Source organism: Trachemys scripta, chromosome 2 (genome assembly GCF_013100865.1).
Source record: "Trachemys scripta elegans isolate TJP31775 chromosome 2, CAS_Tse_1.0, whole genome shotgun sequence".
NCBI lineage: Eukaryota > Metazoa > Chordata > Testudines > Emydidae > Trachemys > Trachemys scripta.
Genome location: NC_048299.1, coordinates 146,212,144 through 146,238,244, shown reverse-complemented (window position 1 = coordinate 146,238,244; position 26,101 = coordinate 146,212,144). Strand labels below are relative to the sequence as shown.

Here is a 26,101-nt window from a genome sequence, read left to right as displayed (position 1 = left end):
TTATAAGAAATTCTGAGATTTGTCAAAGAGTTCAACAATTCCTTATCTCTAAAGTTCTCCAGAAGAGAAGATGGACATATGTGGGACATGTGTTAAGAATGAAACCAAAGCATCTGCCATGGCAGGTGTGCCATGGGGTAGTTGGAGGAACATATAAAAGGGGTTGGGTGAAAGAATCCCTACACTGAAAAGTATTTAGAAAAGAAAAACTCATGGGACTTAACAACACAGAGAAAATGCAGAAAGACCCAGGCTAGACAGGGATGATGTAACCTTGTACGAGTCCTAAGCAATGTCTGATGGCACTGGAAGGATTCAGATTGGTGAAAAAATAATAACTAGCTTAAATGAGATCTGTTGAGAGCTCAATGCCTCTGGAAATCAGTGTTGTTGTAGCCATGTCGGTCCCAGGATATTAGAGAGATAAGGTGGGTGAGGACAGTTATTTAGATGCTGAGGTATGGGTTTAAAAGCCCAACCTTAATAATCCTAGTTCTTTTTTATGTTTAGATCGCTAAGAGCTTTACAAAGGAGATCGGTATCATTAATCCCACTTTACAAATGGGGAAACTAAGGCAGAAAGCAGGGAAGTGACATGCCCAAACTCACCCAGCAGCTCACTGCCAGAGATGGGAAGAGCGCAAAAGTCCCCTGAATCCACCACTGGTGCCCTAGCCACTTAACTATAGGTTGATCTGCTGCCGGCTAGGAAGCCATTGGTGCAGTCAGGAATAGAACTCTGCCCTCCTGATTCCCAGCACAGGCATCCCTAGACCACACCTAGATGAGCACAGAACTACTCAGAAGAGATTTCCTTATTTACCACAAGTAGTACCATTTCAAGCTCAATCCAGCAGTGGCAGCCATAGCAGCAGGTGAGAAAAAAGCCACTCTCCCCTAGCACTGCAGAGTTCCCCCGGGGTATGCATAGACTATGGGGCAGTAGGGCTTGCTTGTTAACCTCACCCCCACATTGGAGGTGGAGTGGGGAGTCAGGGACTCTGCAAGGTCAAGGTGAGTGGAGAGCAGGCCCAACATGCAGGCGGAGCAAGTTCTGGAAGCATTTAGGCTAGTACGTTAATGGGAATGATACCCAGATTCAAGGGATGACATATTCTGTGAATATTAGGATCCAGACATAGGTGCCTGTTGCTCGCTCTTAATCCAGCGTTGAACAACTTTTGCAATTTCATTGATGATTTGTGTTTTTTTCTTTAAACTCCAGCTCCTAGAATCAAGATATTTGCATGATGTCAAGTATCAGAGGGGTAGCCATGTTAGTCTGAATCTTTAAAAAGCAACAGAGGGTCCTGTGACACTTTTAAGACTAACAGAAGTATTAGGAGCATAAGCTTCCATGGGTAAGAACCTCACTTCTTCAGATGCATCTGAAGAAGTGAGGGTCTTACCCACAAAAGCTTATGCTCCCAATACTTCTGTTAGTCTTAAAGGTGCCACAGGACCCTCTGTTGATATTTACATAAGAATTTCCACTTTCATTTAAAAATAAGTTTCAGAGTAGCAGCCGTGTTAGTCTGTATCTGCAAAAAGAACAGGAGTACTTGTGGCACCTTAGAGACTAACAAATTTATTAGTAAGGAGGTGTCTGGCCCTTGTGGCTGCAGAGAAACAGCTTAAAAGCCAACCCCTGCACAGCTAAAAGGCTCAGAAATCAAAGGGAAATAAAAAGGACCCACCATGTGTCATTCAAAAAAACCCACACCTCATGATTTTTGAATGCTTGGGGTTGTCTCTACTACTAATGATATGCAAGGCTATTACAATGTCTGTGGTATAACTAATATAAATAATAGCATAACACATAAGCTTAATGATCCCACAGGCTAGCTTAGTTCTTTTGTAATACTCTCCTCCACTCCCTCTATCTCCCTTATTTAAAACCAGGCAAACTCCCTTATGTCACTCTCCTTAAAGAGTTCATTACAGACACCTGAAGCTGCCCAGCACAGGCTTTGTGGGCTAATTAGTTGGTGTTGGTCCTGCTTTGAGCAGGGGATTGGACTAGATGACCTCCTGAGGTCTCTTCCAACCTGAATATTCTATGATTCTAATATTCAGCTGCGCTGCTGTTGCTTTGCTAATTTTTGAGAGGTATTTGGTAGATGGGGGTTCATAAGTTATCGTGCTGTATTGCTAGATTCACTCCCTATTCCCAGTGGCGGCTCAGCACCCTGTGCTCTGACAGTGAGAATTTTCCCTAGCATACAAGAACACAGATGGGCTCAGACAGGATTCACCTGTCTAAACCCACAGAACTGCCTTTGCAGATTCCAAGAAACCATTTTGTAGCAAAGAATGAGTGGGACTACAGAACCTTGCTGAGTTTTCTTGGCTAATCAGCCAGGCAGGAGAAATGCTGTAGCCTCAGGTGCTGAAATGAGCTCATTAAGGGAAATTCTGGAAAGGCACCTCCTTGATTAGGTAGGGAGATAAGTGTGCTTAATAAATAATTGCATGTTTAATGACTAGAAAAATACACTGGGCCAAACTCCCTTTCATTTACTGCTGCTGTAAGTCTGGAGTAACTCTGGATTTACACTTATGTGCTTGAGAACAGAATTCAGACCCCTACCTAAATGGGTGACAAACACCAAACATGTTTGTGTGTTATGTTATATAAGTGAGTAGTCCCAGGTAGGCCCGTGCATCAGTGTATGCAAGATAGGTCACATGTATGCAACCAAAATTGCTGCAGCGTGCACTTTGTAAGCTCAGGGCATGAGTGTGTTCTATCTAATTAATATCGTTTCAAAGGCTCCAGTCTGTTTCATCAGGACTTCACCACAAGATGGCATTCTCTGAACTTTCTTTTGTAAGAAACAACAAAACCCACCACCCACAATAACAATAATAATTAAGAAGAAACACTCCAAACCCTCCTCAGATTCTCAGAAATCTGGGGCAAAGCAAGAATTGTCAGGAAGTAGTTTCTCCTGTTGCAAAACAATGATACTGCTTTCAGAGAGCTACAGGGGAGAGTGACGGAGAAGTCCCTTTAAATAAAAAAAGCGAAATACAGTATTGTGCATCTTGAAATCTGAAACCAAGAAACAGAACTGCAGGGGAAACAAGGGGAAAAAGTCTTGCAATTTCAGAGGACAATTGCTGCAAGTGGAGTTTAAGGAGCAAAATATATGTATATACATTTCAAAGCTATTGAATGGCATTTTTGGAGAAGGCTGAGAAATAAGGGAGCTTTGGAAGTAGAGAACTTTTTCCCCCCCTTTCTGGATATAATGGCAATTGCAAAGCAAAGAGTCTTGAGATTCGGCTTCAGATTTCTCTTCTTCGCAACGTTTGTATTAGCCTGTGATGGACAAGGTGGAAATAAAGAGAACGGAGGTCCTGCTTGTTATGGAGGATTTGATTTGTACTTCATTTTAGACAAGTAAGTTGGTTTGTTTTTGTTTTAGATGAATCCTTCACCAAGGCATGGACATTTTATCAATTGGCACTTAAAAGAGGCTTGACTTAGGGTTTGTAAAAGACATCCTGTCTCCAAGGGATCTGATAAAGGTTCTACTCTTATGGCTTTATTTTTGTTTTGGTAACTTCTACAGTAGCTACAATATGCCTTTCTGCAATGATATATATAGTAGATTTGCCCAGCTTTGTGAATTGAAATGTTTTGTTATTGTGATTAGTGTAGATGCTATAGTGGATACTTTACAGTGTCCTAAAATTGGCAATGAGGAAGGATGGGAGGGAGGGAAAAAAACCTGGTTATATCTGCTTTTTCTCTGACCTGCAAAGGTTGAGGCACTTCTAAAAGGAGATGGCAGGGGAACGTTACCAGAGGCATTAATTTTTAGCTCACCTCTTTCAGAGGAAATGCCAGTCTGACTGAAATGTTACTGTTCAACCATTTTCCCCATTAGATCCAAATGTTCCACTTTAAGTGACTAGTTGATTTAAAAAAAAAAAACAGCTCTTTAGCGGATGAATACTCTGTTTCAAAGAAAATCTGATTTTGGTCACTGTGATGGAAAATATATAGACTTTCTTAAGGCTTTTTTTTTTTAAAGTCAGCCAGTTTTTCTCAGCCCTCAGTCAGATTTTCTTTGTTCCCAGTTAATGAAATGCATATTTTTACTGCTTAACTAACCAATAGTATACAGTGAGGATAAATGCTTACTCATGTTATTTACCACTCATATGATACGTCATTGTTTTTGCATTAGTGGCTTCTTGCTGTAATTTAAAGACCTTCAAATTGCACTATATACAAGTCGAAAAGATAGGAAGCTCTCCAAAAAAGTGTGGAAAAGAAACTAGTTAACCCCATCTGTATTTTGCAGTGGCTCCCAGATTCCATTAGTATAAAAGCCCATTCTAAATTACAGTTAGTTATGCAGCAAGATACTTGATTTAAAAAAAAGATAAATACACTGGATATTTAGGAAAACCAGAATGTTAAATACTCAAGGAAAAAGTGATTTTATTTTCATTTTACTTAGTCCAATGAAAAAGTTCTTCTCAACTACAGTTTCTTATTGCTTTGGTCATTCTGTTCTGTCATTTGGAATAGTTCCTTTTATCACCAGATTTCATAGCAATGCTTCTAGAAAAAATGTTGAGTATGATTTCTATTGCAGATTACTTACATACACTAAGTTTCCCCTAAGGTTAAAGTTGAGGTGGCTGGAGGTTTTTCCCCTCTCCGTAGATATGCTTTGTTATACCTCGGAGTTGGTTTAATTTTTTAGCCATTTGTCTAAATCGAAGGCATCCTCTTATGACATAAAAAGTGCAACCTGCTAGACTTGCTAAGAGGATTGTGAACTTGGGTGGAAAAGTGAAAATTTGCTCAGCCAGTACAAACCCCAAAGGTAGAAATGCTGCACCAGTACATGTATATCACTGGTTCATGTTACACTTCCGTAAGCCTCATTTTGCACTGGTGCAGCTGCTCTACATTTGGGTTTTTCACTGGTGCAAAATTCTTTAATGTAGAAAGGGTCACAGATGGGGCCTGATTCAAAACCCACTGAAAAATTTCCATGGGCTTAGGAGCAGGTTCACAGTGCTTAGGTACTACCATGTTGGATGCTCTGTGGACCTGATCTTGCAAGAAACTGAGCACCTCTGTGGAGATGGGTCTGATCAGCACCTCACAAAGGAAACTCAGCACCCTGCAGGATTGGGTCATCCAAACACCTTAGATAGAAAGTAGCAAGAAATGGCCAGAGCTACCACCTCCTTTATACCTTCTTTATGTTTTGCAAAAAATGGGTTATCTGGTCCCCATCAGCCCTGATCTAAGTGTATGTAATTCCATCAACTTCTGTGGAGTTGCTGTCAGGCACAATGGGTCTGAATTTGGCCCCATGTTCATGTGCTGTCTGTCATCCTATCAGGTTAATTGCCCATATGTGATGTGTGGCTGAGCAGTGATCCGTGGTGTACATGGTGAACCTCACAGTCTACTCCTCACCTACTGACAGCGGTGTCTAGGTGTCGTTTTGTTTGGCGTGGGGAAGGCACAGTTTAAAATTGCATCTTTTCTTCATCCTGCTGATCTCAGGGTCGTTCTTGTTCAGCTTCCGGACAGGGTTTAGCAACCCAAGGTCATGTGGCCCTGTGGTGGATGGGTGGGAGGGGGAGATCTCGGAAGGATGGGCTTTCACCAAGTATCCATTGCTGCCAAAATTATAGGAAACCTTTACACACTATCTTAGGATGTGTGTGTGGGGGAATAACAACCGGCCTCAGTGATTCCCTAGCAGGGTCACCCCACATGTCTTAGGCAGTCAGTCAGTTTGCTACTCTCATGTTATCATTCTGGGGCATAAAGACAGAAGGAGAATACTGGGATTATTCTTGATCCGGCCACCATGTGAAATAGTCAGTTTGCATGCAGGGTTTCAGACCATTCTGTCTGCAACTTGGATGCCTCTCCTGTCCATGGTCTGGGGGAACACGTTCAGTTCAACAGTGTATCAAGTGAGTAGCCAGGACCCCATAACAATAATGCAGAACCCTCTGCGCAAGGACAAGGCATGATGGCACAGATTCTGAGCATAGCCTGCAATGGCCATTTTTTTTCAATGACAGATTACATGCTCATTGTAAATATCCTTTTTGCTGTAGTCTGATTCTGAGGGAAGCTCTGAGAGCCAGTCAGGGTTCTGACATGAGATTCTGCATGCAGTACCATCAACAACCATGCCATGTTGTACAAGTAACATGGTTATAGGGCATGACATGGATTTAAATGGATACTAAATCTAATTAAAAAAACAGGAGTACTTGTGGCTGCTACTCTGAAACCTGAAATAAATCTAATTAGGCACTGAGGCAGAGGAGACAGTAGAGGGCTCCAGCATTGCTTGACTTCCAGGGCTGTGTTTATTTTTTTGATATTATTTTTTATGTCTCAGAATGAAACTCTTCCCCGTTCTTGATTAGGGTCCTTTATCATTGGGGCTTTAATTATTTTTAAGGTAGATCCAAATGAAGACAGTGAAGCAGATCCTGATCTCATTGCTATTCATGGCCTGATGAACTTAGAGGTACAATCAGGAACTGTTCCCTATTGTACAAAACCCACATGAAAACATGCTTCCTGCCTTGAAGAGTTAAGAACGTGGGAATTGGGAGACCTAATCTCCTGTCTCTGACAGTGGCCAGCAACAGATACAGTAGAGGAAGAACTGAGAACCCCACGGTAGCAGATGTAGGATAATCTACTCGTTTGCATTACGTCTCATCCTGATCTCTAATAGCTAGAGGTGGGCTGGTGATCTGAAGTTTAATATCCTTTCCAAAAAGATGATGATGATGATAATTATGAACACTCAGAATATTCATGATATCTATATAAATGTCCAATCATTTTTTTTCTTAGTTGAATTTACAATCTGAGGCCCCAATCCTACAAACTCTTACACATTTCTTCTGGTGTTTGAGCCTTTAGAGTTCTGGTCAGGTCACATTTTCAAACTTTTCTCTGTAACCAGGAGGACTAGAAAGTTATTTAACAAACAACAACAACAAAGCAGCTGAGGTGATCCTGTATTCACTTGGATCTAAGTAAAACACCAAATATCATGAGACTCATCAATTGCCAGTGCTGGGCTTCTTATAGGCATCTTGAAGAAACAGGTCTCAAGAAGAGATTTGAAGGTGAAGAAGGTAGTACAGAAGAGATGAGGGGTGGCATTCCATGCATAAGGGGCAGTGTGGAAGAAGGTCCGGGTGGGAAGCTAGCAAACAGGCAGACAAGGTTAGCACTACCAATGGAGAAGAGGACCCAGGATGAAATAGGGGAAATAAGACAGAAGGAAAACTTGTGAAGGGTCTTGAAAATGAATGAAGCTTGAACAAGAAACCAAAGTCAAGCTTGAGTTTGTGTTGGAAAAAGAGGGAGACAATGGAGAGATTTGAAGACAATGGAAAGATTCCCAGTGGTTTTAGGATTAGGCTCTCGAAGGAGGTTAGAATGACAGGGAAAGAAGACAACCTTATTAGCTGGATTTTGTGTGGACCGAAGGGGTACATCAGGATGTCAGGTATGCCAGAGAAGAGTTGTTTATGATAATCAAGACAGGAGACGAGGAAGGCTTGGATAAGAGTTTTGACTCTCTGAACAGCACTCAAAGAATTGCTCTTAGAAATGTTACAGAAGCAGCAGCAATATCTGGATGCACTATGGATGTGCAGAGCAAGAGAGGAGTCAAAGATCCCTTAGGTTATAGATCTGAGCATTGAGTCCTAATTCACTTAGTCAAAACTCCCATTGATTTCAAAGGGCACACTCCTGAGACATCATTGATTTCAAAGGGCACACTCCTGAGACATCAATGGATATTCTGCGTGCTGAGAACCACTCAGGATTTAACCATTTGTAACATTGCCTGAGAAAGGAGGGTGGGCTTTGGATTAGGAATTTTGCATTAGGAACTCAAGCTTTGGTCCAGTGAGAGAAAGGAATGACTTTCCACTGTGGTTTATTTTAATCCTGATATTTGTACTTCTGCAGCGAAAAAGATCAATATCTGAAATCAGGACCTTCAATATTACCTGAGATGTTCGTTGCCAGTGGGGTCTGAGCCCTATAATCCGTGGGCTCAGGTTTTCAAAGTTGCCTTAGGATATTTAGACCCAGATATTCCATTAGTTTTAATGCAGGATCTGGGTTTAAATCCCCTAGACTTTTTTTTTTAAATCTCAATCTATAACTTTTCTTTTGGTTTCCTTGAGGAGAGGGGTTTCTTAGGCAATAAATATGAAGTTATCCCAGCCCTTCAAGTACATACTATCACCATATAGTATGCCGTGCCCATTCCAACAGGTTCCATCAGTGAGAACAACTATTTGGATAGAAAAAAAGGGAATTTTTGGACTGGCTGGTTTATTGTTTAGCAATGTGCTGAACCAATCAGAGATTTCTCTGACTGCAGAATGTTTTCCACAGATGTGTGCAAGTAACAGGAACTTCTTTTCATCCCTGGTTTTACGGGGTTATTGGCAAAATGTACCCGGAGGCAGATATTTTTTGATCATGCAGCATAAACTGCATTGCTGCTCAGTGCAGTTAGAGGGGGCTGATGTTCTTTAGCACGGGTGTTTTTAGATTGTACTGTATTGACTTTTGAATTAATTAATTAGATGGTGCGATATTGGAACTCATGAAGAAATCTCTCCTGGTGTCTCATTATGTGGGACCTGAGTATTATGGAAATAAGGAAGCTGGGTGTAATTATGGATGTTTGTGTGAATTAGTGGTTGGGACAGCCACAGCCATTAGTGGTTGTGGCACATCACCTTTTTATGATTTGAATTGCAGTATTGCCTAGGAGACTCAGTCATGAACCAGGACCCCATTGTGCTAAGTGCTGTACAAACACAACAAAAAGATGCTTCCTGCTCCAAACAGCTTACAATCTAAGTCTAAGATAAGAGACAACAGGAGGCTACAGACAGATAGGGGAGCCTATGGAAACAACGAGAAGATATTGGTCAGCATGATAGGCAGACTAGTCTTTTGGTTGGTTTGTTCCATTCACTATTATCTAACAAACTTGGGGGGAGGAGGGATAGATCAGTGGTTTGAGCATTGGTCTGTCAAACCCAGGGTTGTGAGCTCAATCCTTGAGGGCACCACTTAGGAATCTGGGGCAAAATCAGTACTTGGTCTTGCTAGTGAAGGCAGGGAGCTGGACTCAATGACCTTTCAGGGTCCCTTCCAGTTTTATGAGATAGGTATATCTCCGTATAGGTGTCACAGCATATGATTGACTAATGCATTTATCCATCCCCTTTATAATATGTCTAGCACCAAACTACCTAGGCACCAGCCACTTGAACACTGGTTAGGAGAGGCTCACGGAACCATTGATTTGCAATTCAAGAAGTGAATAATAAATCCTGGCACTAATATTTTCTGTCATTTACAAGCCCAAGGTTAAAGGCCTTATTTTCAAAGGGGACTTCTCAGAACAGCCGGCATTTTATAACCACCCACACGAACAAATGCATGAAACTGATTTGTCGGCGAATGCATGCAAACAGGTATGCGCATGCAAAAATTTGCATGAGCCAGATGAAAAATCTGGCAGTAAGAGAACAGTGATGAAGGAAGGCAAGAAATCTGAGCCATTTCCTGTGATCCTTTCATTGTCCATCCAGCCATTCTATTTTTAACAAACCGCATTGAAATGAACTCCCGCTATTAAAAGTACATATAACAAATAAAGGGCTAGATCTTTCTCTCCCTTATACTAGCTTTACTTGGTATAACTCTGACTTAAATAACTCCTGTAACTGCTCATTTGCACCAGTATAAATAAGGGGAAATTGAGCTCACCGAGTGATGGGAAGCAGACAAAAATAAGAAGCATTTGACATCACATAGAGACAAGACTGTCCTCCGGGAACCACTTCCTGTGGGGAGGGAGGGTGATTCTTCCCATGGGAGAAACAAAAGCTCTAGCAAAATCCATCCACAGAACTTTCTGGAACAGAGTGCTAGTCTAGCTGTTTTAGTCACCAGAGATACAGGCTCTGTGGAATGAAGACACTTTTGCCTCTAAGGAACCAGTTCAAATCTGTCCCAAGTCACTTGAGACAAAAGCTTTTTACTATCTGATGACTGGTGACCATTGTGAAACGTCTCAATCCAGTTTGTAATGGTCTGGTGTCTACCACACACAGTTGGCACAGCTGTTGGTTGTCTCACTAGGTTGACCAAGGCATGTAGGCTGAGCTTCCTGCTTGCTGCCCATTATATGTGTTTCTTTAACATTAGGTGTAAGGTGTGTTGTCAGGACTGTGGAGAAGCTTGTAGTTCAGCTGTCTTTGTACCTGTTCTGTGGATAAATGTAACATAAGAATGGCCATACTGACCAATGGTCCACCTAGCCCAGTATCCTGTCTTCCAACAGTGGCCAATGCCAGGTGCTTCAGAGGGAATAAACAGAACTGGGCAATCATCAAGTGATCCATCCCCTGTTATCCAACCACAGCTTCTGGCAAACCGAGGCTAGGGACACCCAGAGTATGGGGATGCATCCCTGACTATCTTGGCTAATAGCCATTGATGGACCTATCCTCCATGAACTTACTTAATTCTTTTTTGACCTTCACAACATCCCCTGGCAATTAGTTCCACAGGTCGACTGCATTGTGTGAAGAAGTACTTCTGTTTGTTTTAAACCTGCTGCCTATTAATTTCACTGGGTGGCCACGAGTTCTTGTGTTATATGAAGAGTAAATAACACTTCCTTATTCACTTTCTCCAAACCATTCATGATTTTATACATCTCTAACACATTCCCCCCTTAGTTGTCTCTTTTTCCAAGCTGAGAAGTCTCAGGCTTTTTAATCTCATCTCATATGGAAGCTGTTCCATGCCCTTAATCATTTTTGTTGCCCTTATCTGTATGTTTTCCCATTTTAATATATCTCTTTTGAAGAGGGGGCAACCAGAATTGCTGGCAGTATTCAAGGTGTGGGTGCGCCATGGATTGGTAGGTAGTGTCTGTTGCCTGATCTACAAAGGATGAGGGACTGTAACAGATTCACAACTAATCAACCTGGTTCTTTGGCTCAAACTGTAAAGCTATTTGCATTTAGCTCTGGAGATCTGCAGTTCAATTCCTGATGTCTAACATGATGGCAGCTATGACAATCACAGGCTAACTGACTTCAGTGGAATTCTTGTTTTCTTAGACTTGGACTGCATTTGGTCATAAGGACAAAACTCTGCTCTGGTTGTAACTGAGCAAGCCCTGAAACACAAATCACATCACACTACAATGTTTAATGTTTGGTCTTTATTAGTGAGTGGCCGTGTAGGCGGGCGCAGACTCACCTGGCGGCACATCCTGCTGGTTGTCTTCAGAGCACCCTCTGTCAGCCAGTGATCCACTACGACTGCTGGCCCCCCCTGTCCCTCACAGGACCCCAGTGCCCCTTTAACTGGATGTTGCCCCCTGGCAGTACCCCCACAGTTCTGGGTCTCCCCCTCCCAGGGGAACCCCCACCCACTGTCCCCACTTCACCTCAGTTTTGGCTACTGCCCAATCTCCATCTAGCCCCATTCACTGGGGCAGACTGCAGTATAAGCCACTCATCACAGGTAAAGGGGTTTGGACCTGCTGCCTCCAGCTTTCCGTGGGCTGCCCCTGTAACCCAGTACCTAATAGGCCTTACCAGGCCTGCAGCCTGGGGCTTTCCTAGGCCGGAGCTCCCCGGCTCCCTTGGCCTTTCCCCAGCCTAGCTTCACTCCAGATACCTGGTTAAGCTCCCTGCAGCCAGGCCCTTCTCTGTCTGAATGCAGAGCTCCTGGCTCCCAGCCTCTTATACAGGCCAGCTGTGGCCTGATTGGGGTGTGGCCCAGCTGCGGCCGCTTCCCCAAACAGCCCAGCTTTTAGAGCTACAGCCCTCTTTCAGGGCTGATTTCAAGCCCTTCAGGGTAGGAGCGGGTGACCACCCCAATATGTACAGGCCTCATGCAGCTCAAACAATAGAGTTAAATCACTTTGCTAACAGTGATGGGGTATGTCCAAACCTATTGGCTTTTTCCAAATGTCTCTTGGAATACTTGGGAAGATGGAATGAAGTGGCTGGCTCTTCCAATAAAACCATACTGATCTCTAAAGAGCTCAGTAAGATGCTGCAACAAAATTTCCTGGGCCAAATTCAGCTCTCATTGACAGCCATGGAATGAAGTGGAGTGACTCCATTCTTGCACTGGCATAACTGAGAGAAGAATCTGACCTCCATCAATCTCTAAACCAAACACCTTTCTTTTTCTGCAGTAAAGAGAGGTCCTGGCACTCTCATTATGATATTTCTTAGCTGTTCTGTACACATACTGTACAAGCCATAAGGTTGCATCATCTTGGCTGGTTGGTCATTTTGTTCCTCTTGCTAGATCTACAGTTATAAACATAACAAATTCAGATGTTTTATTTTAAATAGGCTGATTGGTACTTAAAAAATTATTATATCATTTTGCAGCAATGGTGCAAAAGACTGCTAGTAACGTAATCGTAAGCTATAGCATTTTGTGCTATTATGGTTGATTATAACAGTTGTTGGGTTTGGGGTTTGTTAATTTTTTAATGACTGCTCCCTGGTTAAATTGAGACATGGATCCAAACTGCACCAGGTTTTGAGCTTGCAAGAGCAAAACCATGCTCGTCTCTATTTGATATGAGCTAAACTGGAACCAAATATCTGAACCTCCTGAAAGTCTAGGGGGATCAGCTAAATGGGACGCAGATCTTGTGACCCCCTCCTGGTTTGATGTGTGTTCGTGACGCAAAAACCAAAACCACTCGCTGCTCTGGCTATTTCTGTGTTCTTTTATTAGATTCGAGGGGGCCTTTCGGAGATATAAGAGTCTTTACTCAGGCAAAGCTTCCGTTGATCTCATTGAGATTTCCCCCAACCCCGCAGAGTATGAATAATAATAAGGGGGCTTGGTACTCCTTCCATTGAAGTCAATGGCAAAACTCGTATCGCCTTCAGCGTGAGCAAGATGAGGTCACAAGCAGGGATTGAAGGATTTGACCTTTTGTCTAAAAGAGAGCCTTTGAATTCTAGATTTTGCTGCCTTTTGGGGTTTTTTGAGGATAAAGAGCAAGCGACAAACAGTGCCAAGTAAACAGCTCCCAATAAAACCATGTCTGATGCAGCTGTTAGGGTAGAACTTGCCATGGCTAAATGTCAGGTTGAAGACGCTCTGAGAAGAGGAAGAGCAGAAAGCAGGGGTGGCGGAATAACTGAGGGTATGTCTACTTTGCAATTAGACACCCACGGCCAATCCGTACCAGCTGGCTGGGAGTATGGGGATGTTTATCTGCTTCAGCCCGAGCTCTGGGACCCTCCCACCTCACAGGGTCTTATAGCCCGGGATCCAGCCTGAGCCAGAATGTCTACACTGCAATTAAATAGCCCCTAGCTCAAGCCCTGCGAACCCGAGTGAGCTGGCATGGGCCAGCTGTAGGGTTTTAATTGCAATATAGACATTACCTGAGAAGTGGATAGTCAAAGAGGCTTCATTGTCATTACAAAATAATACTTGGCCTATGCACAGTGCCTTTCATCTGCAGATACCACTGTGCATTATGTGTATTAATGAATTAAGGTTTGCAATGCCCCTGTGATCATCACCATCTTCATTTTAAATGGAGGCATGGAGAACTTAAGGGGTTAGAGTTCCATATGAGCTCAGGTGCCATTTAAGCGCCAAAATAAGTAGCTAGGTTTTCAAAAGTGCTCAGTCCTTTGGATGTACATTTGGGTGCTGAGCTCTGTTGTCAATCTGGCAGCAAGTGCCACAATGAGGGATGCTTTTGGAAGATCAGACCTTTTTTTAGTTTCTTGGATGGGAGCTGAGCTCCCTTGACAATCTGGCCTCGGTTGTGAGCACCTGGACTAGAACTTGGGAGACCGGCCTCTGAGTCCCCGGCTCTAACCACAGCTCAGAAATGAGAACGAATCAACATTACAATATGTACACGGAGGAGAACTGAAAATCTCGTCACTGGTGAGGCTGCTGCTGTTGCATCTGTAGACACAGTTGTGATGCCAATTTGCCCGGCTGAAGAGAGCGTACCAATAGCAAACAGTTCCACTGGGTCATGTGGGCAACCCACAGTCCCAGAAGCCATGTTACTGGATAATATACGGGAAGATGGAATTACAATATTTGGTACTAGTGTCTGGGGCTGTGAATTCAGCATCAACAAGCTCTTCAATGCATGCATAGTATAATAGCTCTTGATTGGATTTTGTTAGCATGGTGTAATGAACTGGCTTTGTGTGTGTAAGTTAATGAGGGCCCAGAGAGAGGGTAAGAGATCTGCTACTAACATTTAGATAATGGTCTTTTTGATAAGTCAAATGTCTGAGAACAGGTTGGGAAACCAGCAACAACTGGTCTTCAGTACCAGTTTGAATACCTGCTCTCGCTCGCTCGCTCGCTCTCTCTCTCTCTCTCTCTGTCAGGCCTCAAGCAAGGCACTTAACATCCAAGAAACTGGAGGGATAGCTCACTGGTTTGAGCATTGGCCTGCTAAACCCAGGGTTGTGAGTTCAATCCCTGGGGGGCCTTTAGGGAACTGGGGTAAAAATCTATTTGGGGATTGGTCCTGCTTTGAGTAGGGGGTTGGACTAGATGACCTCCCAAGGACCCTTCCAACCCTGATATTCTATGTTTTTCCCACCTCTGTAAAAATGGGTATAACAATCCTTACCTATTAGACAAGAGCTGTCGTGACAATTAGTTACTTGGAGCTTGTGAAGAGTTTTGAAACTAGAAATGACTGTATAATAGGAAGGATGATGTGTGCTTGTCATGGAGTAAAATGAGCATTCTCAACATTTTCCATATAGTGACACCACATGCATACATGGAGCACCCCTTTCCCATCTAGCAGGGACCCCTCTCCTTTTCAGCAGTAACTAGACTCCCTAATATGTGTTTGTTACCCCAGTAGGGCAGGGGGCAAATCCCCCCCCATTGAGAAGCCCTGTACTAGAAGCAATGGCATACAGTCAGTTATATGCAAAAGATTTAATTTTGGGGAACCAGTTCTGACCTCACAGTGGTGTAACTCTGCTGAAGACAATGGACTGAATCTGGATTAATGCCTCCCTACCTGAGATGAGAATCTGGCCCTTTTTGCAGGGGGCCAGTGAGTTGTTTTTATAAATATCATCATAGAGAGAAGGATAAGAAGCTCTGCTAAACCCACATGTGAAATCTCTGCCGGTCTTGGACCTTGTGCTGTTCTTCCCCTCTGTGTGAATATATGTGTGGGAAGGTTTCATGGAAAAAGAAGAGCTGTAATTTTAGATGTTTGGATTCTTGTTCCAAAGGGATGGGGGTAGGGTGAAATTGAAACTGCAGCTTATGTGGAGAATTAAAAAGCAGTGCGTAACTGAGAAAACTGCCTTTTCCAAAACCACTTAAAACCAAGTCCAGTGGAACAACAATCACAAAGGCAAACATTTAAACAGAGAATGTAGTTTGCTGGCAACTGGCATACAAGCAACTAGGTTTTAAACTCAGTTCTGGCTAATGCTGTGCTTTAAAAAAAAAAAAAAAAAAAAACCAACCCCAGGACTTCTCTGAGCCATGGAAAATGACACTGTTTTATATAACGACCTACATACCATATGGGCTTTGTGGCTGTTTCTCATTTGCAGCTGCCTCACTGTGTTTAAGAAAAAAAAATTGTGAAAACCAGCTTAGTTCAGAGGCTTCTAATAGGAACATAGGAATACAATGCAACAATGGTCAGTAGATGATGATTCTGGTAGAGAGAGGGAGTGTTGCCTAGTGGAAAGAGCACTAACTGGGACTTGGGAGAGCTGGGTTCAATTCCTGGCTCTGCCACTGACCTGTTGTATGACCTTGGTCAAGTCACTTTGCCTCTCAGTGCCTCAGTTACCCCATCTGTAAATGACCCCCCTTTTTGTAAAATGTTTTGAGATTTACCAATGAAAAGTACTGTATTGGAACTAGGTATTATTATTAGGGTCCAAATTCTGATCTCATGGAAGTCAATGGGAAAACACCCAGTGATTTCATTGAGAGCAGAAAGAGGGCCCATGATCAAGTTTCATCTGAAACTATGAATTTACATGCAAACCTGAAAGCACTGCAGTGTCCTTGACTAAAGTGAAGAGTGCACAAAGCCATGTAGCAGAACTAAGATTCGGGGTCTCAGAACAAGAAAGTAAATCAGGTTTTTACTGAGTTGCTGTGAACAAAAATGAAACAAATCTATGAATAATCCATACACTGTGGCTTGGCTTTGCATTGCACTTAGTCAGGGAAGTGATGTCACGTCATTAACAGCCAGGCCGGACTTGTATGCACCAGCTTCTGCATGTTGTGATGATTTCATTTATGGCTCTCAGTCTGGTTTCCCAGAGAGGAGACATAACAGAGAAATGTTAGATACTTTTACATGTTTTTCAAAAGCTTATCCACGCCCAGCCCCAAACCTCCACATTTCTTGTCTCTTGGATGATATTCAACTCAGCCTTTAGCAGGAATATTGTTGCTCTTTCAGTTGTAAGACTCTGTAACAGCAGAATAAAGAAAAACCCAACCGAGCGGATTGAAACAATGTAAACTCAATAAGAGTACTTGTGTCAGTGCTCACCAGTGTGAGTAAGGATTGCACAAATCTATGCATAGACTGATAAGCAGACTTGCTGCGTAGATTGTCTAGTTAGCCTCGCTTTTTTGCTGTTTATCAATGTAAAAAGGAAAAATCTTGTCTCAGTCCCAATCCAATAAAAATCAATGACAAATCTCACTGGGAGCAGGATTAAGGCCCAATCGGTGTGACCCTAGGTACCCCTATATTCGCACCCTACCCACTACTGCAATAATATCTTGATGAAATAGGCCCTGTGAGGTATCATATGAAAGCTAATAACATACTGGCTATTAATATCACTGAAAAATGCATGTATTAATATTATATGTGAAGTTGTGAATTCCCTCTGCATGATGTTAGTAGGACAAATTTAAGAAGAGACAATCTAGTGTAGGTAAAGGTGATAAACAGGTCTGTCCTAGATAAAGGAATGTGGCTTTACCTCAGTTTACATGTTAGCTGTAACCGAAGCTATCAAACTAAACCACTGGGGGTTATCCTGCTCCTGAACTCGAGAGACAGAGAATTAACATGGCTCCTGTACCCCAGAGAGAGACAAAAGACTGAATCCCCGGGAGGCCTTCTTGACTTGTAAGAAAAAGGCAATCTCTTTGAGACTATAAGGAGCAAAGAGAGACTCCATCTTTATCCTTCATCTTAGGAGACAAAGAAACCAAGTGATTCGATCTCTGTGGTGGGTCCTGGCCAGTAAAAAAGCTGGAAAGGAGACTGTGTGAGAGAGACCATCTTGAACAAAAACTGTATCTTGCTAGTTTAAGTTTTAGACTTCTGGATGCATGTTTTCATTTTTATTTGTTTGCAGCCATCTCTACCTTTATCTCTTTTACTTGGTATCACTTAATCCATGCCCTTTTGTTAATAAACTCGATTTACTTTTACTATAAACTAATTCCTTGCTGTGCTTGAAGGGAAGGGTATATTTACCCTGTTAAATTAAGAAGCTGTGATGTACAGGCTCTTTAACAGAGCACTTGTCTTCTGTCAATGTATAGCAGCAGGGGCTGTGCATTGCAAAAAAAAATCTCTGAGGAGCTCAGGTGCTGGCATTCACTGATTGCCACCTGCTTGGTAAGGTTTAGGCCGGGAGAGCCTTGAGGAGTCTTCTGGTGAAGAAGACAGACTGGTGTGGCAGGGAGCTGACAGACAGTCTAATCTCCAGCAAAACTCACTCTTGCTGAGGTGGATAGGTAACTCTGTGGCCCACAGCGCTGAGTATCCCAGCAGCGTATTGCAGTCTTTTACTAGAGAATACACCAGTTATGGCTGAATTATAGGTCTAAGATATTTTACCTCTCATTGTCACCAACACAATGGAAACAGTGGTTTAGATTTAGGAATCTTTCCTTCCTTCCAAATGCATTATGTTCCCCAAATGCACTCAAGCTGATAACTAGGCACAATGACACGGTGAGTAAGCCAGTGGAATCCACCCAAAATACTTGACAGTGACATAGATCAGCGCTAACCCTGGGTTATTTGCTTACTGCCAAGTTAAAGGTCTAACAGAGCTGCCATATATTCTTGTCAAGAAGCAGCCTCAAATGCTCAACTTAAGTATAAATTATATGCTTCGCATTTCAAAGCTGTGTCTGAGATATGATGTGATTTCCACCCCCCACTCCCTAACCCCACTTTAAGGAAACACAAAAAGGAGTTTTAGTTGTAGAAGTTTAGGTGTAGTTTTAGTTGTAAAAGAAATGATGAGATGAACAGATGTATAACAATACATTAGGCTGGGAAATAATAAAGCAGTGGCCTAACTATATGAAATTAAGCTAATATTTCCTGCAATGATTGTTTTCCCAGATCAGGAAGCGTCCTGCACCACTGGAATGAAATCTATTTTTTCGTAGAACATCTTGCCCACAAGTTCATAAGGTAAGAAATGCTAGTTTTGCAGATAAACCCAACTGGGTGATGTGAGCTGCGAACTCGGAGTCAGATCCCATGTGGTGCATATGCTGATTCATACCAGCCAACAGTCAGACCCTAGGTCTTTTTAAGGGATTGAGTCCTGTTCACTTTTTTTATGCAAGATGCCCCATTGATTTTAATGGTAGTACTCCAGAGGTAAGCAGCGATTGTCGCAAATGCACTGAGCCCCTGAAGATGAGCAAATAAATCACTTCTATCTCTAATTTCTATGGGTCAGATTATACCATCCTGTGGAAGTACCATGGGGAGGGTAAAGATACCTCTAAGGCTCTCAGCTGCCATGTGGTGGAAGAGGGGGAGTGGAGTTTGCCTCTGCAGGAAGTGATCAGGAGCAATGTCTTTCCAAACCACTTGAATGTTCGAGTAGCTGTTGGGCGAGCCTGTGGGTTGTGAGTCCAATGTGAGAAGTGAAAAGACACAGGCTAGTCTCCTCGCACTTCCACATAGTGGTAAGGGGATACTGAAGTGTACAAACTTGCTTCTGTGGCATAACCTGATTGTGGAAATTATGCAAACAGGAATGGCATTCACTTCTAGAGGGAACTGCTTAGGAATTTGCATGGTTTTGCAAGGAGGAATGAGACTTCATAAGGCTCCCATCTGCTGATTCCAGCCGGCTCTATTTAGGCCTCCATCTTATGATTACATTATTATTATGGTAGCAGTCACAGGCCCAATCAAGATCGCACCCCCATTGTGCTAGGTGCTGTACATACATCTAGTGAGAGAGAGTCCCTGCCCTAAAGATCTTACAAGAAGACAAGACAGAGAAAGGGTTGGAGGGGAGCAGTGGTACAAGGAAGAGTCATTGCAAGGAGCCAGAAGGGTAAAGCAAGAGAGAGGAGAAATACTGACTAGGTGAATGAATGGAGAAATGGATTGCAAATCATTCACTCTCATTTCTGTCTATTCTCCGTCTCCAGTCCCCAGCTGAGGATGTCATTCATTGTTTTCTCAACTAGAGGCTCAACTCTAATGAGATTAACTGAAGACAGGTAAGAAGAATTTGGGGCAATAGCACAAAGCAATGTCCTTCCTTTTGCACTTTCTCCCTATTTCTGGCTAGTGCATTCTGACTTCATATCAAATGACTCGATAACTTTAAATCACTTGGCTGTATTTAACATCTGATATGCATGTTAGGCTCTTAAAGGAAGAGCCAGTCGAAAATTTTAATCAACACCGTTTTTTGGTGGAAAATTGTTTCCTCCCTCCCACCCACCCAGAGAGTGTCTGCTTTCCTTGAAAATTTTTGATTCTTTTCATCAGAAAAGAAAATTGAAAAACCCAAAATTTTCAGCTGAAACCCGAAGTTGTTTGTTTTGATAAATACTTGAAATTTTCTGTGGAAATTTCTTCCACTCCCTCTCCCCCTTCATTTTTTGTCCAGTGGTTCGCCTTCGTGTCACAAAACCTGGCTTTTGTTTAGTGTTTCAGTACAGAGGCAAAGGGCTAAATGGGCCATGGAGATGGGTGACAGGGGAGGAAGGGGAAGCCAGTAATTCCCCCGCCATTGAGTCCCAGTGAATCCTTTCCTTTCTCTTCTTGCATCAAATTCATGCTCTTTTGTCCTCTTCTTCAGAGTCTTGTATTGTCCCCCCATAATCTACCCCTCTGCTTGAATTTCCCCCTATTCCCCATCTTGTTCCCAATTCCTACCATGTTGTTCCTCTTGCTCCTACTCCCAGTTTTATACCATCAGTTATGTTACCACTGGCTCTTGAAACTGTTTCCCCTCTACTTGGCAACCTAGGTGAAGTCCCCCTCCTTAAATCTATTTCTTCTAGGATAACTCAGTACTTGGGTTGCCTCATTGACAAGCCTCCCTTCGCCTTCCTTTACCTGAATTGTTCTCCCATGCCTTTGTAATGATCCCTACCATGGGTTCTCAGCACCTGGGACACTGAGCGCCAAAGCACAGACCTCTGCAACTTGAGCAGAAAGGAGTAACTCCATTAGCTGGCAGCAGTAGTAGGCTATTCTCTTCTAGAGAGTATTCAGTTACTAGAGGGGGGATGCTTCACAAGTGTCTTACATTTTATCTTGTCCCTGCTTTCCCCATCTATCTGAACCTGCAGATTCTTCAGAGCAGAAAAGAGGTCTCACTCCAGTTTTGTAAAGCATTGCGTAAATTTGTCGCACTTGTAGCTGATTTTTAATAACCCTATATTAATAAAGTGAGCCAGTATACCAATCTGTGGCCAGTAGAGCAATTGAATTGGAACATCAGAAAGATCAAGTTTGGAGCAATTGTTTTGAAAAGGATCTTCTTTGTGTGGGTAACTGCAAGAACACCAACAGGCATTCTATTGGGGTCTTGCTTTCTCTAGAGGATTCTGAGTAGAACTGAGAGTGCAGGGTGGGAGTGGGATCTAGCCCGTGGAAGGGTAAACTCTAAAGACTTGGGCTGAGATTTTTTCAAAGCTATCTAAGGGATCTGGATGCCCAGTTTTCATTGTAGTTCAAACTTTGCACCCTCGATAATCTGTATGTTATTCCCTGATAACCAGAAACTTCTATGCTCAAACTCTGTTCGCTATTTTTTTTTAACATCATCTTAATACAATTTTTTAATCCAGATCCCTTCAGGCAGCTTGAAAATCTCACCTTCAGAGAATAACCCTCCGCTTCAGGATCTTATTCTCACTTTTCAGGACCTTTCATGGAGTTTACTCACCTCTGCTCTAGGGGTGAGAGAGCAAATGGACAGAAGAAGAGTGTCTCTGTGCAAAGTGTGGGAACTATGGTCAGTCTCCTAAGAAACATTTGTAGGTGGTTCCTTCACCATTCAAAAAAAGGAACTGCCCCCCCCCCCCCAATAACCTATCTCCCCCTGCCATAAACCAAAACACCCTGACAGCAGGTTTCATAACTGCCTAATAGCAGAGGAAGCACCTGTGTGCCAGATTTGGACAGCTGAATATGTGCCAGTTCTGATCTGTCTGAAGTGCACATGCTGGTTGCTTGACTTTGAGCATATTGAAAGGGGAAGAAAGAGAGAAATCAGAGCAAGACGTTGTTCCCCCATCATAGGCCTGTCCTTTGATTTTTTTGCCTTTTCTCCATGCTGGAAGGGGAGGAGTGGGGTTGCTTTCACCGCCAGTGCAGAGAAGCCCAGTGCTTTTCCAAACATTATTTTTCTCATCTCCAGTTCACCTCTTTCCAGACACTTTGTTTGGGGTCCCTGTACTATTATGGAAAGTGCCTTGAAGTGGGTGAGAGGTTGGAATTGACTGATCTGTATAATTACTTAGAGGCATTTGTGATGGATATTAAGATTAATGAGAAGCCTTTGAAATGAATAAGGAGCTATAACACAGGCAAGCAGAGGATCTAGGTGGGTTGGGTGGTTTTTGACTGGGCCAGTTTATAAGCATAACACTTTTGGAAAGTATTCCCATTGTTCCCTCTTAGAAAATCAATGGGAGACTTTTCATTGATTTCAAGTGTAAGTTGGATCAGGCCCCTTTAATCACTACAGTTTCCTCTGTTAACTTCATTGCCACGTGGAAGAAAAAATGTGTAACACATGCGAATGCTGTATGAATAGCATATGTTTTACATATTGGACTTCTCTAAGATTGCATACCACCATAGCTCCTGTTTATGAACTAATAGGAAACTGGCCACTTTCCTATAGTATAGTCTACATGCATACCAGCCTAAAAAATGCTATTAAAACTGGCCAGTCGGGGCATGAAATCTACTCCTCTGCCATTTACAATAACAATGGAGGACAATGAGAAAATTAATTTTATTTAACTCGATTATCAGACGAAAACCCATCCCCCTACAGAATGGGCAAGGCTCCATGTCACATACATAAGAAGGCCTGCTACTTATGTACATGAAACCTTTGTTTCCATATGGGAATGTATAAACTTACCCAACAGACCTAGAAATGATGTTGATTTCAGGCAGGACAGTAGTGTGGCACTAGCTAAAATCCAGCATGCTGGCGGGTGTCAGTCTTCTGTTTCGGCTGGAGGATTGACAGGTAAAATGAGGGTCTGTTGGCATGTATCATCAGCCTTCCCGATGTATAGCTATGTGCAAAGGCTGTAATTAGCAATGGCCTTTTCTTTTATTTGGATTTGTAAAAAAGCATCTTTGGGTGATGGTTTGGATGAGCCCATTTGGAAAAGGGATGCTGCCAGTGCCTGTGAGATCCCCAGCAGAAAAAGTGAATGGGGCATTGAAGCCCCATTTGCGAAGTGCTGATGCTCTGATTCAGGACATCTCTAAAGAACATGCTCAGCTTCCTGCTAAGTGTTCAGCCTCACCAGCGTCCAAGGGCATCTGGAGGTGACGGACACTCTTGGGAGGCTCTCGATCTCTTCTAGGGCTGAGCTGTTAACAAGGAGCATGAACCCAGAGAACACGCCAGGTGGGAGGAACCTTAGCATGTGAATTTAAAAATCATAATTCCAAACTGAAAAGTTGCTGATCGATATTAATGCAGAAAATGTTTTGGTCGGCATAGTAACCCTGGGCTTTGTTATTAATTTGTATTGAGAAAATCTCCCCCCACTCCATCCCCCATCCAACTTTGCCTTTAGTGTCACAGGTGACAATGACTCATTCAGCCCCCAGTCCTGCAATCCGTTCCACCAGGGCAGATTCCCCTCACCATCCTGCTGGCGTTCTGCATAGATTAGCCATGTAGATCCAATTGCAGACTCGGAGCCAGACAGTGCCATGTATATTACAAATCAAAGAAGCTTTGATTACATGGGGTTTATTAACCAGAGTATGTTATCACCATAAAAAGGAACCTTTTGAAATGAAAACATATGAATACCTATTGCTTGTAAGAAGCTGAATCGTTCTGAAAATTTTCCTTTGGGAAAATTTGTTTGTTTGTTAAAGGATGGGGAATCCAGTTCAGATAAAATAAGATCAGATATCCTGGAATTTCCATCTCATCCTATCCTATTTTGAAAGTGCCTATCAACGTTAAGACAAGCTCATCCTTGAATTAACTCCCTTGAAATAATTGGAGATGAATTTGGCCCAGTTTATCTAAAGCCAAACTGAATTGCCAGAAGCCAGGAATGGGTGACAGGGGATGGATCACTTGATGATTACCTGTTCTATTCATTCCCTCTGAAGCACCTGGCATTGGTCACTGCCAGAAGACAGGATACTGGGCTAGAGGGACCTTTGATCTGACCCAGCATGAGCATTCTTTGGTTCTTATGAATTTTTTAGTGTATTTAGGACAGATCACTTTTTCAATTCTTGTTTTTCATTTTTCTATATTTTGTTCCTTTAAGATCTAGCAATAGAAGGGTCAGAGTATCCTGAGACAGACAGTCTGTTTTTTGAAATTCAGAGCTTCACTATATCCTATTTGGGTGATTCACTATATCCTAAAACTCATGAAAAAGCCTGTATTTCCAGCTGGGGAGCAATAACCCCATAATTTTCAGAAGTGAGCTCATTTCTCAGAGAATTGCTGCCCAAATTTGAAGACTCAAATGGTACAGATAGATGGAAGCATGGAAATTTTATCCCCAAATCATTTTTGGTTCTTGCATTCCTGGAAGAATCCTGGACCCATACAGCAAAAGAGATTTAGAGCCATGTGGCTAAATATCTCTGGCATTCAGGCCTGCAGAGTTAGTGTGGTCCTGCATACAAATTGATTTAATCTAGTTCCCATGAAGATAGCATTAGTTCATTCAGAGATACCCTGCATACCACAAAAACTTCATCTGGGCTTTATAAAAACATCTAAACTGTACTCAGCTCTTACACGTTGGTGTCTGCAACTCAGTGAATCATGTCCGTCCCCCCAACCCCACTTAGCTTCTGATTGATCAGTCACTATGCCTGGGTTTCCAAAAGATTAAATGGGACACCCTGAATCTTAAAGCCTTTTCCATTAGCTCATTAATCTTGAAGCTGGGTTTGGCTGGGAGTGGAAGGCATCGTGTCCAAATATACTGGAGCCTGCCGGATGATCTTATATTATCGATATCACATTCCTGGCTGTTTGATTCAGCTTGTGTCATCACCAAGCACAACTAAAGAATAAGAGCCAGATGTAAGTCAGCAGCTCCACTTGTCTAGCCACAAGATATACTGGGGTTGTAAAGGGAGTATGAGTGTGGAGAAATACATATGCCAGAATATCACAGGAGATGTTTCTGTCGTGATGCTTTCTCCAGGCTGTGAGACTAGCAATGAATATCAACTCTGGTCTAGTTTTCACACCCCTAGAGAGAGAGGCAGTCAAGTGTTCCCCTGTTACCGCTTAAAAATAAAAGCCTTTAATTCTTAGGTTACCAAGACTGTGGCCAAAGTTTGTACTTCATTGCCTGACCTGCCATTATGTAGCCAATGGAATAAAACGTTTCTTTGTTATCAGGGCCGGCTTTAGGCCAATTCCACCAATTCCCCCGAATTGGGCCCCGCGCCTAAGAGGGCCCCGTGCCCAGTGGCAGGGCCGCCGGGGTGGGGACAAGTGGCCGAGAATCCCTTCCCTGGCTAGAGGCTCCTTTTTAATTTTTACTCACCCGGCAGCGCTCCGGGTGTTCGGCGGCACTTCAGCGGCGGGTCCTTCACTCGCTCTGGGTCTTCGGCAGCACTTCAGCAGCAGGTCCTTCAGTGCCACCAAAGACCCAGAGCGAGTGAAGGACAAACCGCCGAAGACTACGAGTGCCGCCCAGTGAGAACAAGCCCCACGTGTTTTTTTACGTGTTGTTTTTTTTTTTCAGTCATCCCTGCCGGGGCCCCGTCAAAACTGTTTGAATCGGGCCCCGCACTTCCTAAAGCCGGCTGTTTGTTATTTACAGTAGCACAGACAGATGGCCGAGAGGAGGGAACTAGGAGCATTCCCAAACATAGCAATTTTCTTTCTCAAATACCTGCCTTTAAAGCAGGGATTTAGATGCCCAAATTCAGCTCCCTTTGGTTCTTTTGAGCATTCCAGCCTTAAGTGCCTTGTTGGAAGTGGGATGCATGCTCCGGAAGCTCTATTGACGTCAGTGGGTGGGTGCTGCAATCCACTGCAGGACCTGAGTTGACTGGGCTATGTCTACATGCACAACGCACTACACGAGAGCTCTCCCATCGGCATAAAAAAAACCTACCCCCGCGAGTGGCATAAACTATGTCAGCAGGAGAAGCTCTCCCACCAACATAGTGCTGTGCACACCAGCGCTTACGTCAGTGTAACTTATGTCCCTCGGGGGGAGGGTGGAATATTCACACCCCTGAGTGACATAAGTTTGCTGACAAAGGCTGTAGCAGTGTAGACATAGCCTGACTTTTCTCCATGCATGTACCCATTGCCTTCCGCCCATCTGCCCGCATGTCAGATCCTGACCAACCTACATTTGCTAACAGAAATCTTTGCACCTTGAAGTCTTTAAACCACAAGTTGAGGACTTCAATAGCTCAGACGTAGGTCAGAGGTTTGTTACAGGAGTGGGTGGGTGAGATTCTGTGGCCTGCATTGTGCAGGAGGTCAGACTAGAAGATCATAATGG

General features: G+C 43.1%; 1 protein-coding gene across 2 annotated transcripts in view; it reads left to right on the top strand.

Annotated features, from left to right (window-relative positions):
• Positions 1-2,875: 2,875 nt before the first annotated feature.
• ANTXR1 (ANTXR cell adhesion molecule 1) overlaps positions 2,876-26,101 on the top strand; it is a 178,812-nt gene continuing 155,586 nt past the window's right edge. For both annotated transcript variants that reach the window (XM_034761775.1, XM_034761776.1), the window contains exons 1-3: positions 2,876-3,409; positions 18,477-18,548; positions 19,529-19,600. In XM_034761775.1, coding sequence (XP_034617666.1) covers positions 3,156-3,409; positions 18,477-18,548; positions 19,529-19,600 — 398 coding nt within the window. In that variant the 5' untranslated portion in view covers positions 2,876-3,155. The remainder of the gene's footprint in view (positions 3,410-18,476; positions 18,549-19,528; positions 19,601-26,101) is intronic.